Source organism: Botrytis porri, assembly GCF_014898465.1.
Source record: "Botrytis porri strain MUCL 3234 chromosome Unknown BPOR_002, whole genome shotgun sequence".
In the NCBI taxonomy this organism is placed as follows: Eukaryota; Fungi; Ascomycota; class Leotiomycetes; order Helotiales; family Sclerotiniaceae; genus Botrytis; species Botrytis porri.
The window spans coordinates 483,062-495,292 of record NW_024066076.1 but is presented as its reverse complement, the minus strand read 5'-3'; the positions used below and the strand labels follow the sequence as shown (position 1 = coordinate 495,292).

Here is a 12,231-nt window from a genome sequence, read left to right as displayed (position 1 = left end):
TGGTAACAGAGCAAAGAAAAAACAAATGGAGCAAGAAAGACTTGCTGGGCTGTTCAATAGGTAAGAAGGATCAAAAATTAATCTTCCAGCTGGTGAAACTACTATACAAGAGCTGAGACCCGAACAGATTATGAGTAGGAAAGAGTAATACCGCTTTTCTGAAGCCCACCTGGGGAAATCCGCTGGGCGGCACATTGGCGAAGTCAAGTCAATCCGGTGAATGCAATACCTGCTCTAGAGTAACGTCGCGACGGTGCAGTACCTGTAATAAATATTTCTATTGCAGTGAATCATGAGAAACTAAGATACACGGGTCGCATATATTCACGTGTGCCAAGCGACCACTCACTTCGGCTGACTATCTTTATAGAAATATATCTGAGGATACCATTTCTAATGAAGAGGATATGCTTGAGGATTTTGGCTTCAGCCATCTGTCGTCACTTGCCGATAGATCTAAGCTTTTGGGCCTTTATAAGGGGTTTTGGCTCGGCGATGTCCCTGTCGAAGACATTCACAGGTGGCAGGTTGAGGGTACCCTTATCGCTAACATCAAAAAATACTTTTCTCGGACCAACGAAGCCAGCCGAGGAGGGTACTTTCTGTGGTTTCTGGGAAATTTACATATTTTGGAGAAACCATCAACTCAATAGGAGTCAACCCAGAATATGCTAGCCACATTTTATAGCCAAGCCCAAGTTTATTTGAATAGAGACCAGCATAAACAGCCAAGTCAATTAGAGCCCGAGGCCAAGATGCAATACTATTAACTTCTAGCAACGGCTCTTCATATGGCGCATCCAAATCCAATCCAGACGAACTGGTACGACTTCGGCTTTTGCACTTGCAACGACGAGCAAGAGGAACGCGCGCTTGGAGTGCTCTACAGACGATTACTACTCGGGAATAAACTTCTTGATGACCTTCGAGGAAACATTCAACACATGTTCTATGGTCTCGAGCTGCCAACAGCTATCTCTCCGGAATTCTAGCATGCGTATGAGTCTAGTACATTAATCAAACTCATAGACTCCAAAGGTCTGAAAAAATGCGATCAGAAATTAAGTTCCTAGAACGGTTTCTGTCAGTGTCCCCCTCTAGACCACAACCTTCAATCTAGTCTTTGAAACAGTTCGTAGCCATTTACAATCGCGCTGAGTTTCCACCAAATGCAACAATGGAAGTGGATTATGGGTTCATGAATTGCCAGAATTTCGAGGAAACCTGCAATCTGTTGGAGATTTTTAAAAGACTTCTGGAAAAAGCAAATCCGCTAGTGCTCCACCAAGCTTGGTTAACCAATAAACTTTTTAAGTTTGCACAGACATCTCATCATATGGATGAGAGTCAAAGGAGATTGATGAGGAATCTATATCCTTCGCGATGGGAGTGAGCATTGGCTAGTCCACCCGCGGTATTGTTTCCTAATTCTTTTTCTTTCTCACGACATTCACTATTTACTATCCCTCCACAAAGAAACAATTGGGTTTATCTGAATAACAATATTATACACATACCTTACAACATAGCTCATAACAAAAGTAGACATTTCAAGTTCAGCAGCCACACTGAGGGTAAAATCCAACCAAACCTAATCTCGTTTGTGCAACCCCTCGCTTAAATGACCAAGAAAATTCACTTCCAATATATACCCAACTCTGTGGCATTCTGTCACATACGACCATAGACTGAAGAGAATTGGGCATCCCGTCCGCTCTGCCATACACAAGCTTCAGATCGGTGGATTAGTAGTTGGGTGGGTGACCACCAGCGAATCCCCACTGTTGTATGTTTTTCTTTTGCTTTTTGGTAGGGGAATGTGTAAAGTTGGTGTATTTTGAAGAGCGACAAATAGTATGCTTGTGATTTTGGGCTTTCCATTTTGACTATTAGTTCGGTATGGATTGGTGATGAATGATTATTATGTTTTATAATGGAAGAAAAGGATTATTTGTGAGAGCATTGATGGCCTAGTTATTGAATGTTACTGATCAGATCGTCTATTTCTTTTAGCTGGATTAGCCTCCTAATGTTAACACTCGCTTCGTTGTTATATCATTATTTTGGAACATACACTTGTTTATCAATAGGGTTTGTACTATATAGGTTAAATAATTTCATTAATACTTACTCCTGACAAAAATCAAAGTAACATCTTACTCATCACACAGCACATCAATGGTTCACAAATAAGGAGTAGAAACAAATTCTCATTTATGCGTATAGTGTATTATATATGATATATGACTTACCTTCAAAGCAAACAAGTTAACACCTCGCGAATACGCAGGAAGAAAATCGAAAAAGAGAGAGGAAGGAAAGAAACAACGAAAGAAAAATCAAACACATACCTAGAGTACTCACCAGTCTACTTACTCAATCGTCTGAAACCCCGTAATCCTATTCAAAACTCTCCACTCCTCCTTCTCTTCCTTCTCCTTCTTCCCCCTGGACACTAACTTTCTCAAACCATCCTTCCCCCTCTTCACCACCGCTCCCAACCTCCCTCTCAACCCCTTCCCCTCACCCCCCTCCTCCTCACTCCCCAAAACCCTCTCCTTGACCACCAACTCCCCTTTCTTCTCCCTTCTCCTCTTCATCCTCTCCCTCTCCTTCTTCTCCGCCTTCTCCCGAATCCACGTCTTCACCCTCCTAACACTTTTCTTCACCCCCCTCCTCCTCCTCTCCAACCCCCCACTCATCATCGTAAACGCAGACGCATCACTCATACTCACATGTTTCTCAACATAGTGATTCGCCGCCCGATGATCAAAATACCAATGCGTATACATAGCTGCAGCGCGGGGTTCGAGTTCCGAGGCGGGAGTCGCGGGTGCGATTTCGAGGGTGTAGTGTATATGTTCGCGAGATTCAGATTTAGACGGAGTTTGCTCTTGAGATTGAGATTGTAAAACCTCAGGACTCAAAGGCGAAACCGGCGACCCAACCCCGCTCCCCCGGACAGCAAACGCATCTTCGGGCGAAACGGTAAACGATGGAGTGTGCACTAAAGGAAAGATGTCAGAATGGGATTCGGTGAAGATTGTGGGTGTGATGGTTGTTGATGTTGATGTTGATGTGTGTGTTTTGAGAATTGTTTAGTGTAGATAATATGTGATAGACTGTGAATATAAACGTAAAGGCAAATAGGAGATAAGATGTATAACTTAGAAGGTCTTCAGAAAATGGAAAGGAAGAAAACCACTCGGGACACAAGATACATTTTAAAGGAAGAAGGCTATTGTTCTATTAATTTCATTGTACTCAAACTCCACTTTGTCAAAAGATAACGAAAACTTAACAATTGGATTGCGATGAATGAAAAAGACAGGTATCTTTGTTGAGCAGAACAACGAACCCCTAAAATGATTGAAAGAATCGAATTCCTCTGCACTGCTTTGTTCTATTTCGGTTCAGCATCTAGAATCTAGCATGCATTGTGTATCTTGCTAGTAGCAGCAACCACACAAACTGCCACCTACATGATCAAACAAGAAAGGAGGGCGTTGCCTACCTAGTATCTATCCACCAGCCCACCCCCCTGAATTCAAAAGCAGACTGTCCAAACAGAAAAATTGTTGCATGTCTACTAATACTCAGAATGAAACAGAAATATGAGGACTACCTCGATAACTGAATGTTCCATTCGTTTGACCTATCCAGTTGCCGAAGCAGGAAAGTATGCAAATACAATGTGCAAAAGAGAGACGGAAATATAAAGGAGGCAGTTCACTTCAGTAGACACTTCGTTAAGCAAAACATAGTTCCAGATGTGTGATATATTCGTGCAAACAACGAATTCATATAATCATTTGCTTTCAATACATCTGTTCAACCCCCAATGCTTCTATTTCCATCATGTCTTGCGTTCATCATCCCCATACATTTCGAGGGTCAACAGGGCACAGCTAAGACAGAAATCTACTATATCATTTCGTTCTCATTCCATTTTTGCTATTTATTTTCCCCAATCCAAACGCCAGCCAGCTTAAAGCCATGCAGACCAGACCAGATCGTAACAGACCGACCATATACATATCGTTCAGTATGCGTGATCCCATCTACCCATTACGAGAGACCTAGATAACAGCTTCCACGCTCCCAACCTCTCTCCAACCCCCTAAAGTGTAGATTCGCTTTACTTTGCAACAGCTGCGCTCAGAACTTGTGTTCTGAAGAATCCTCCCTTCGTCCTCTCAATTACTTGTTGGTATACACTGCTTGGTGGGTGGTTCATGACAACTGTTCCTTCCTTGTAATCAATCTTGGCGTCAACTCTGGTATCTCTGATGAGATTGACAATCCATTTTTCACCATCATCTTGGTTCAAACCCAATCTTGCACTCAAATCCTTGATATCAATTCTTTGATGAATCTTGCAGTAGCTTTCACTGATCAAATGTCTTGCAGCCTCAACAAAGTTTTCAGAGGCGGCGACGAGGAAGAAATCGGAACGGAGAACTTCCTCAGCTTCGGAAAGTTTCTTTTGTGCTTCCTCAAAATCGAAGTCGAGGTATAAAGCCTTGATGAAATCGGTAACGGGGTCTGAGTATTCGTAGTTCTCTTGCTTAACAATACGAATAATATCTTTGAGTTGTTTCTGATATTGACCAGTGTTGCGTGTACGGTTACGGTTGGTAATGACTGCAGCAGTCAAATATCTAAGAATCCATGGGCAGGCGGTTTGAATGGTGTTGATGAATGCTGGGGAGAAGAAGAGGTCGCAGATAACATCACGAGCGGGTTCGTGGTTGAAGAATGGGAACAAAGCCCAGTGGATGAGCCAAGTGCGGTGATGAAGTTGTGCGAGAGGTTTGTTGAAGAGCTTGGTCTCGATCGATTCCTTCACTTTTTGGACTTCCTCCATAGCGGACTCCCAATTTCCAGTCAAGATCTCACAAGCCAATTTACCCCATGTTGCTGCAGTGACTTTGTCATCGTCGGTGGAGAGGACTCTGAATTGGTAAAGGAGTTCGGCAGCCGCTCCGTAGTTTCCACAGCTGTATTGGAAGTTACCGAAGTCGTATAAGACATTAACCATCTCAATTGTGACCTGTCTCTTTGTTAGGTTGAATTTTCAGTGACACAAAATTCCCATACGTACATCATGCTCTTTCTTCAAGAACTCCAAGTTAGCAACCTTGTCGCTTCTCAGCCCAGTAACAACATCCTCTCTGCCTAACAAATCTGTGATTTTCTCGCTCTCTTGTCCGAAAATTTCTAATCTTTGAAGAATTTCTTGTCTCTTATTCGCGTATTCCTTTGGTGCTTCATCCACACCCTCGATTTCGCAGTGGAGACTGGCAACATAATCTGTCATGTTGGTCTTCTTCAACAATTCGAATTTTGCCTTTGTGATTTCTGTCGATGGCTCGTCATCTTGGTCACCGACAAACTGTAGCAAAGGGAAGATTAAATGTCTGTCGAGATGGGTGATGAGTTTAGGAAGGAGATCGTTCTCTTTGGCGATTTCCTCGGGGCTCTTGGCCGCTGCTTGAGCAGCATCATTAAGAAGGTCATTCGCATTCGTGGGAGTATTGTCCGCCATGATTGCGATCCTATTGTGCTGTCGTGGGTTGGAAATAGTGGTGGGGTTCACGCTCTCGCAGGATAAAGATGTCGGAATTTGATGATTGTGTGCGCCCGCCTACAAAATTTCGCGCTAGCGGAGGGTAGCTTAAATTATTAGCGTCTTTTTTGTCTTGGAGAAGTTCGCGACGCTCGAATGAAGTTTGGGGAAGATAATTGATCAAAAATCAATCTCTTCACAACCTCATATCCTTTACGATGTCACTACAATTCCTCAGACCTATGGCTTTGCCTAGACCAACCACTTTACGATATTTTCTTGGTGTTGCTAGACTATCTACGAACCCCGCTTCCTCAAGCCCAACAAAGGAAGCAATTTCAACCTCAACACCTATCTCCTCACAAACTGCACCTGCGACAGCCCCGAATCAACCGTACTATGTATCTCGAACGCCATCCAAACAACTGCCAGTATATGCACTCACCAAAGCAGGTGGTAACTTGAAGCAGACAAAAATTCGAAAGATTGAAGGAGATATCATGAAGTTGAAGGAGCAATTAGAAGAGGCATTCTCCAACAAGGAGATCCGGGTCAATCAATTGGCGAAGCATATCACAATCAAGGTATGTTGTGTAGTCTTTATAGAGGTTTGACCCATCAGTTTACTGACCATATCACAGGGGTGGTGCAAACCGGAAGTAAAGGAGTTTCTCAAGGAGCGACATTTTTAATGGGATACTTGCAACACATCTATGGACGAGAAAGAATTTATACGGGTTTAGTTGTTTTCAAAGCAATAATTTGCTTTGATTATCATTCTACACACTCAATGCCTATATGTACAATACACTCTTACTTTTCAAGAGAACCCATCACCTCTTGTACACAAACCAATACCAACCATACCACAAGAATCACAGACATCAAGCAAATGCCACGCTTAGCAGGCAGATATATCAAATTACAAACGCCGACTCCATACGCTATTAATTCATGCGTCTATGAACCTTAATACATTGATGAAAACCCAACCACTATTTAGCCAAGACTTGTAAAAGTGCACAATTGTCGCAATGCCTCTTTCAGCCTAGGCTGTTTGCGTTCATGTAGTTTTATTATTCGTTCCGTCGTTGGCATTCCAGGTATGGGTATCATAGAGGTCGGGTCTTCGGGGTCTCGTGACTTTTCGGCCAGTCGGCGTAATATTCCAATTCCACCAAGGACTATTTGTAACATTGCCTCTTCCTCTGCCGTTTTAGGTACGGCAGAAACTCTGCCATGCGATGGACCTTGTGGAGCTTCATGACATAATGTTAATACAAGGTGTGAAAGGTTCTTCGCAAACCCATCCTCTGAAGTTAACCAAGCTTTTGCAATGCCACTGTCGTATCCTGGTGCAAGATGTGCAAGAAGTTCTGCAGCGAGTATGCCTTGCATCAACATTGGCTTTCGTGCTTCAACCAGAGGTAGGAAGGTTCCCCGTTTGGGGTCTTTTTGCTGATCAGGTATCACCGAGATGGACAGAGCGAATGTTCTTGTCAGAAGGTCAAAGGGTGGAGACGAAGACACGTCAGAGGCAAAGATCGTTTTGTAATGGGTTCGGTTTGGTTCATCCCGCGCAAGAAGCTTAGCAAGACTATCAACAGCAGGATAGATGTAATAATGAATTCTTGGGTCGTACTGCGAAAACGTGATTTTATCGGATCCCATTACGTTTGGGGACGGGCAGGGCGCGAATGCTAGTAGGAAATGCAATAAACACAATGCTTGCTCGCGACCAGGTAACTTAATCTCATGTGCTATGTTTGATAGTAAAATAACACCGTCTTTCATAAACTCGAGCGTGTTCTGGTTGGTCCTAAGTAGCATATTTCGAGTTCCCAGATACCGTATTACCACGCAGAAGAATTTAATAACAAACTCTTCTGCAAGGAACAAAAGATTTGGTTCGTGAAATGAAAGGTTCCGCAAAATACTGGTTATGCAGATCAGCTTCTCGACTGCTCGGTCGACCTGATATTCCTCCGACCCAAAAGGTGGGATATCTTGTACGGCATGCTTCTCAGCCTGACAGGCGCGGACGACATCTTCGTATGAATTTATGAGCATCATATCTGATACCTCTGCCGCATTTTCGGCTAACAATTCAACCTGATCCTCGGCACAATCAACCAGTGTCTCGACCAAATCATCACATTTCATCAACTCAATTGGTAGCCGTTGTTCCGAGGACACCAGGGCCAGAGTATCTAAAGCCAGACGGACTTCGGCATGTAGTCCGGATTGAAGGCTCATGGTTAAGGCATGAACGTCGATGGTGCCGATTTCAGTCAATGGTGGAAAATCTGGCTTTAATTTCAACAAGGAAGTCCCCTCGCCACGGAGAACCTCGAGGTCGAGAGAGCCCCCATTTTCATCGGGAATCCGTGAAAAGACCTTCAGTTTCTCAGGAAGGACTACGTTCATTAGTTCATCTTGATTTTGCTCATCTACTGCCGGCACCATGTTAGGATGAGGCGATGCCAATGATATACTGCCAGACTTGGGTATTGAGGCTGGAGACGGTATTGGATATATACCGGTATTCTGCGGCGGGGTGGCCTCGACACTCCTCGAGAGACTGTTTCGAGCATGGCTTTGAGATCCTAAAGGATGTACAGGCGGGGCTTGTGGAGTTGAGAAACCATTCATGACAGGTTGTTGAGGATGATGTAAAGGTGTCATTTGCTTCATGGGGGTAGTTTGTTGCTGCTGGAGATGTTGCTGTTGGGCGATCTGCTGTTGCATGTAATGCGATGCTTGCATAGAGTTTGATTGAGGCATTTGTTTAGTGGGCGACATTTGGGGGACACCGATGGCACCTCCCTGCTTCATTGCGGCTGCTCTCTGCCTTTGCATATTGGATTGAAAAGCCTCCTCAAACGCAAGAAGATTTCTCTCATATAGAGCCTTGAGTTGCGGAGGCACGTTTTGATATCTCAAAGGATGTATCTGAATAGCTTGCGCAATTTGTCCCCATGCATTTTGGGCCGTCACATTCCTGTATCCTCCATACTTGGTAACTGCCGCGTACAAAACATAAACATTGATATGTCTGTCACCTACAAATGGATTCGTCTCTAAAGGCAGACCCTTTGACTGCATAAAAGCAGCCAAGCTCTTGAGAAAATTGTTCTGGTTTTGATTTTGGGCCAACGAAGCTTGCTGAGGTCGCATGCCAGCAAATTGGCCGTTGGGTGCTTGCATCATCTGCCCTTGAGACATTGGATTCACACCGGGCGACATGTTCTGTCGTTGCGCGGCATGTAGATTGCTCTGTTGTTGATGCTGCTGCTGTTGCTGCTGTTGAAGTGATTGTTGCAATCGAATCTGGTACATCTGCCTGGTTTGGTCCAAAGAAGTGTTCTTTTGCTGCGGTTGGTGATTCGGTGGTTGAGCCTGTTGATTATACATTTGGGGTTGTGACATCGTAGGAGGCATCTGTGGCGTCGACATAACACTTTGCGGTGGTGCCGAAGTTCGTCCTGGTGGGGGAGTAAAATTTTGGCCATAGGCGGGTGCATAGGGAGTGTTCTGGGCAAATGTACTACTTTGTGGTGTCTCGACTCGGCTTCCATGATCGGATTGTGAAGGCGAGAATGGATGAGGAGAAGCTGTAGAGACTCGTTGTGGCAACCCTCCAGGACGTAGCTGATTGGCCATGATGGGAGACGGACTAGCATTACTCGATCCATTTTGCAGATGCGAATATGGTGTCTGTTGAGGCGCATGTTGTGGTGGGACATTATTAGGTGAAAAATTGGGATAGGCAGCTTGTTGTGGAGTTTGTGAGCGAGATCCAGGTAGCATGCCAGAAGCTTGCCTGGGTGATGTACCTAGACTGTCTTCCCTTGGCCTTGGTCTCTTTGATGGAATAACAGGATTGGTTTGATACACGGGGTTGTTGAAGGCTGGCGACCCATTGCGCAATCCACCATTTTGCATTCTTTGTTGTAATTGTTGATTCTGGAATTGATTGGGATCAAAGGATGATGAAATGGGCATAAAACCCGATGGGTCCATCATGTTTCCTCCGGTATTCGATTCGTTCATATGATTGAAGCCTGCGCCATTGTGATTTTGGACGGCAGCGTCGTTCATCCAGGAGCTCATGTCTGTGGATGATAGTAGTGGCAACCCATCTGCAGATGCGCACAAGTGTTAGTTATCATCAAAGTTAAGTTTGAATCCATTGAAAACCAGTAGGATAAAGGTGCAGATGCAGAAATAAAAGATAGAATCTAGCGCGATGAAGTCGCGACGCGCTGATGGGTCAAATGAAGCAAAGGGGGAAACAGTTGCTTCATCAACTTTATTATCAGCAGCATCCACGATATTCAATCAACATGCGCATCAATAACTACAATATGTCTCGTGACATCTTTCTAACATAAGGATAGGAATGAGAGGAATGAAAGGTAAGGTCTTACCTATCGACGCGCGCTGTTGAGGTCCCAAATTGTTTTGACAGTCTCGGAGTCTCTCTTCACCTGAATTGTACGCTAACGTAAGATTAGGATTAGTGACTAAAAAAGTAACGCCCCAAAATAACCACGCTTCGTTCATTCAATCAGAACAACGGAACGGAGCGTCAATTGAATGAAGATCAAAGGGGAAAAAGACTTTCCAGCATTTCAGAAATAATTAACGTACCAACCAATGACGAGATAATGACAATAGGTGGCTTATTGTAATGGAATTATAATGGAAAAAGAAGAATTTGTTATTTTCTAGAACAAAATATGTTGTGTCAGTCAATTATCCATGGTAATTGGAAGATCCAGAATGGTCGAATTGGTGGGTGCGCGGGTAGAAGATGAATGTGAGTATGAGTATGAATCTGTACTTGTGTTGATTTGATTGATGCTTGATGAATGATGCAATGAATAGATTGGTGTTGTGTTCCAAAGTAAATGATTGCAGCATAGCATTGGAGGAGAGTGAAAGCGTGACCAATTATGGGTGTAAGGATTCAAGGTCACGTTTGTGTTGGTTGGAGGTGGAGGTGGGTGGAGGTAGCTTGAGTGATAATAATAAAAGGTACGGTCGTGGTAAGATTGAGGGAGAGTTGCGAATGTGCGGTAGTCCGGTAAAGTAAGGTGAGAAAAGGTAAGGCAGCGACGAGGCGGTAAGAAGACAACCCGCACGACTTCTCCGGATTTGTACGGATAAGATACATGGGAAGATCAAAAGATAATTGAAAACATCGGAACATACCCGTCAGAATACACGGCTCCAAAAATAAGGTCGAATTAGAATGGCTTCGGGCAGAGAATGGGGGGTTGGATCCGATGGTTGGCGAAATAATGCTGTATCGTCAAAATGTAAAAATAAGAATCAATGTGAGAATGCTTGCTGTAACACGTTGGTTGAATCAACTGGTGGACCGAGTAAGCAACCCAAAGATAATTGCAATGCCTAGGCAGCTTGAAATGATACTCTAAAAGGAAGATTTGAACTAATAAGAAGCCTTCCGGGGAAGGGTTGCGTTGTTGAGTAATAAGGAGATTGTCGGATGAATGTCGCGGCGTTCACCTGTTTCTTGCTGATGGATGGAGGCTGTATGAAATCGTTTCGTTTCGTTTCGTTTTCCTTTCCTTTCCTTTCCTCGTTCGTCGCTCCATTTTTTTTAGGAGAGAAAAAGAGAAAAAGGCTAACGATTGTTAAGCCAATCATATCTTGATATCCTTGGCTCAACTCAATTTGTAACCCTTCCATCCGAAAAGATCATTTGGTCATCTGCAATGAATTCGCATTGGAATTCGAATCACATCAAAATCGCATAGAATGATCCTTCATCAAGACCTAGGTTATCCTTGTTATTGTCAATACCTCCCCAATGTCCTAAAAATTCCTTGGTTAATGAAATTGGGTGAGTAAGTATAGTAAAAATGAGCGATAGCATGTGTGTTGGACTAGTCTGATTGGTTCCCCGGTCGTGCCTGTTCCTCATGCGGTGTGAAATTCCTGGTCGCTTTAACCTGACGGATTTGTACCATGAGAAACTCTGTGGCATAAAGGGAAAACCTTGACGTTTCCAAGATGAAGAAAGTGAGGAAAAGGTTGCAGAGATGAAGGGCAATATTCCATGATATAGAGAGGTTTCCAAAGTCATTTGATGTTATGGATCCATTTCTTCCCACTTGTTGCATTTGGAAAATGGAAGGCCGCCCTGTGTTTGTCTCGACAAGGTTTGTGGTAGTGTGAGGAAGGAGGATACAAGACGGAGAAATTGAATCAATCTCCAATAATGACTCGGAACAAGAAAGAAAACGAAGAAGAAAAGACCGATGGATTAGAAGATAGAATCGATACTGGGGAGAGAATAGTAGAATGAGAGAGAAAAACAGGAACAGAAGAAAAAGAGGGGGAATGGAGTTTTATTTAATTGTTCAAAGGTGCAGGGCCAATTTGGAAATCACGTTTCCCACCGGGATATAAGCTTTTGGCGTATAATTCATTGCCTTACCTGACGATCCAGAAAAGATCAGATTGATAGGTTACAAATGCCGTCTCTGAAGGACATGCTGGTATGGTACTCGTTCCTTCTTTTACTTCTCTAGACCCATTTCAATTCTCCTCACATCTTGGAGATACTAACCATCTCACACACACAAACACACAGACCAATGGTACCCTTACAGATTATGCCTCTTGGGTTT

The 12,231-nt window shown here is 43.7% G+C and overlaps 6 protein-coding genes across 6 annotated transcripts; 3 read left to right on the top strand and 3 right to left on the bottom strand.

Annotated features, from left to right (window-relative positions):
* Window positions 1–25: 25 nt before the first annotated feature.
* EAF01_001239 (uncharacterized protein) lies at window positions 26–992 on the top strand (the record flags this gene model as incomplete). The annotated part of the gene is made up of 3 exons (XM_038909489.1): window positions 26–60; window positions 371–534; window positions 778–992. The coding sequence occupies 3 exons, from the start codon at window positions 26–28 to the stop codon at window positions 990–992; spliced, it is 414 nt and encodes a 137-aa protein (XP_038774301.1).
* A 56-nt stretch (window positions 993–1,048) lies between these two features.
* On the top strand, window positions 1,049–1,393 carry EAF01_001238 (uncharacterized protein; the record flags this gene model as incomplete). The annotated part of the gene is made up of 2 exons (XM_038909488.1): window positions 1,049–1,087; window positions 1,121–1,393. The coding sequence occupies 2 exons, from the start codon at window positions 1,049–1,051 to the stop codon at window positions 1,391–1,393; spliced, it is 312 nt and encodes a 103-aa protein (XP_038774300.1).
* Window positions 1,394–2,372: 979 nt separating this feature from the next.
* EAF01_001237 (uncharacterized protein) lies at window positions 2,373–3,584 on the bottom strand (the record flags this gene model as incomplete). The annotated part of the gene is made up of 2 exons (XM_038909487.1): window positions 2,373–3,007; window positions 3,530–3,584. 2 exons carry the CDS (start codon window positions 3,582–3,584, stop codon window positions 2,373–2,375), a joined length of 690 nt encoding a protein of 229 aa, XP_038774299.1.
* Window positions 3,585–4,138: 554 nt separating this feature from the next.
* EAF01_001236 (uncharacterized protein) lies at window positions 4,139–5,548 on the bottom strand (the record flags this gene model as incomplete). The annotated part of the gene is made up of 2 exons (XM_038909486.1): window positions 4,139–5,053; window positions 5,105–5,548. The coding sequence occupies 2 exons, from the start codon at window positions 5,546–5,548 to the stop codon at window positions 4,139–4,141; spliced, it is 1,359 nt and encodes a 452-aa protein (XP_038774298.1).
* A 239-nt stretch (window positions 5,549–5,787) lies between these two features.
* On the top strand, window positions 5,788–6,261 carry EAF01_001235 (uncharacterized protein; the record flags this gene model as incomplete). Its single annotated transcript, XM_038909485.1, has 2 exons — window positions 5,788–6,153; window positions 6,211–6,261. 2 exons carry the CDS (start codon window positions 5,788–5,790, stop codon window positions 6,259–6,261), a joined length of 417 nt encoding a protein of 138 aa, XP_038774297.1.
* A 307-nt stretch (window positions 6,262–6,568) lies between these two features.
* On the bottom strand, window positions 6,569–9,682 carry EAF01_001234 (uncharacterized protein; the record flags this gene model as incomplete). Its single annotated transcript, XM_038909484.1, has 1 exon — window positions 6,569–9,682. One exon carries the CDS (start codon window positions 9,680–9,682, stop codon window positions 6,569–6,571), a length of 3,114 nt encoding a protein of 1,037 aa, XP_038774296.1.
* Between the last annotated feature and the right edge of the window lie 2,549 nt (window positions 9,683–12,231).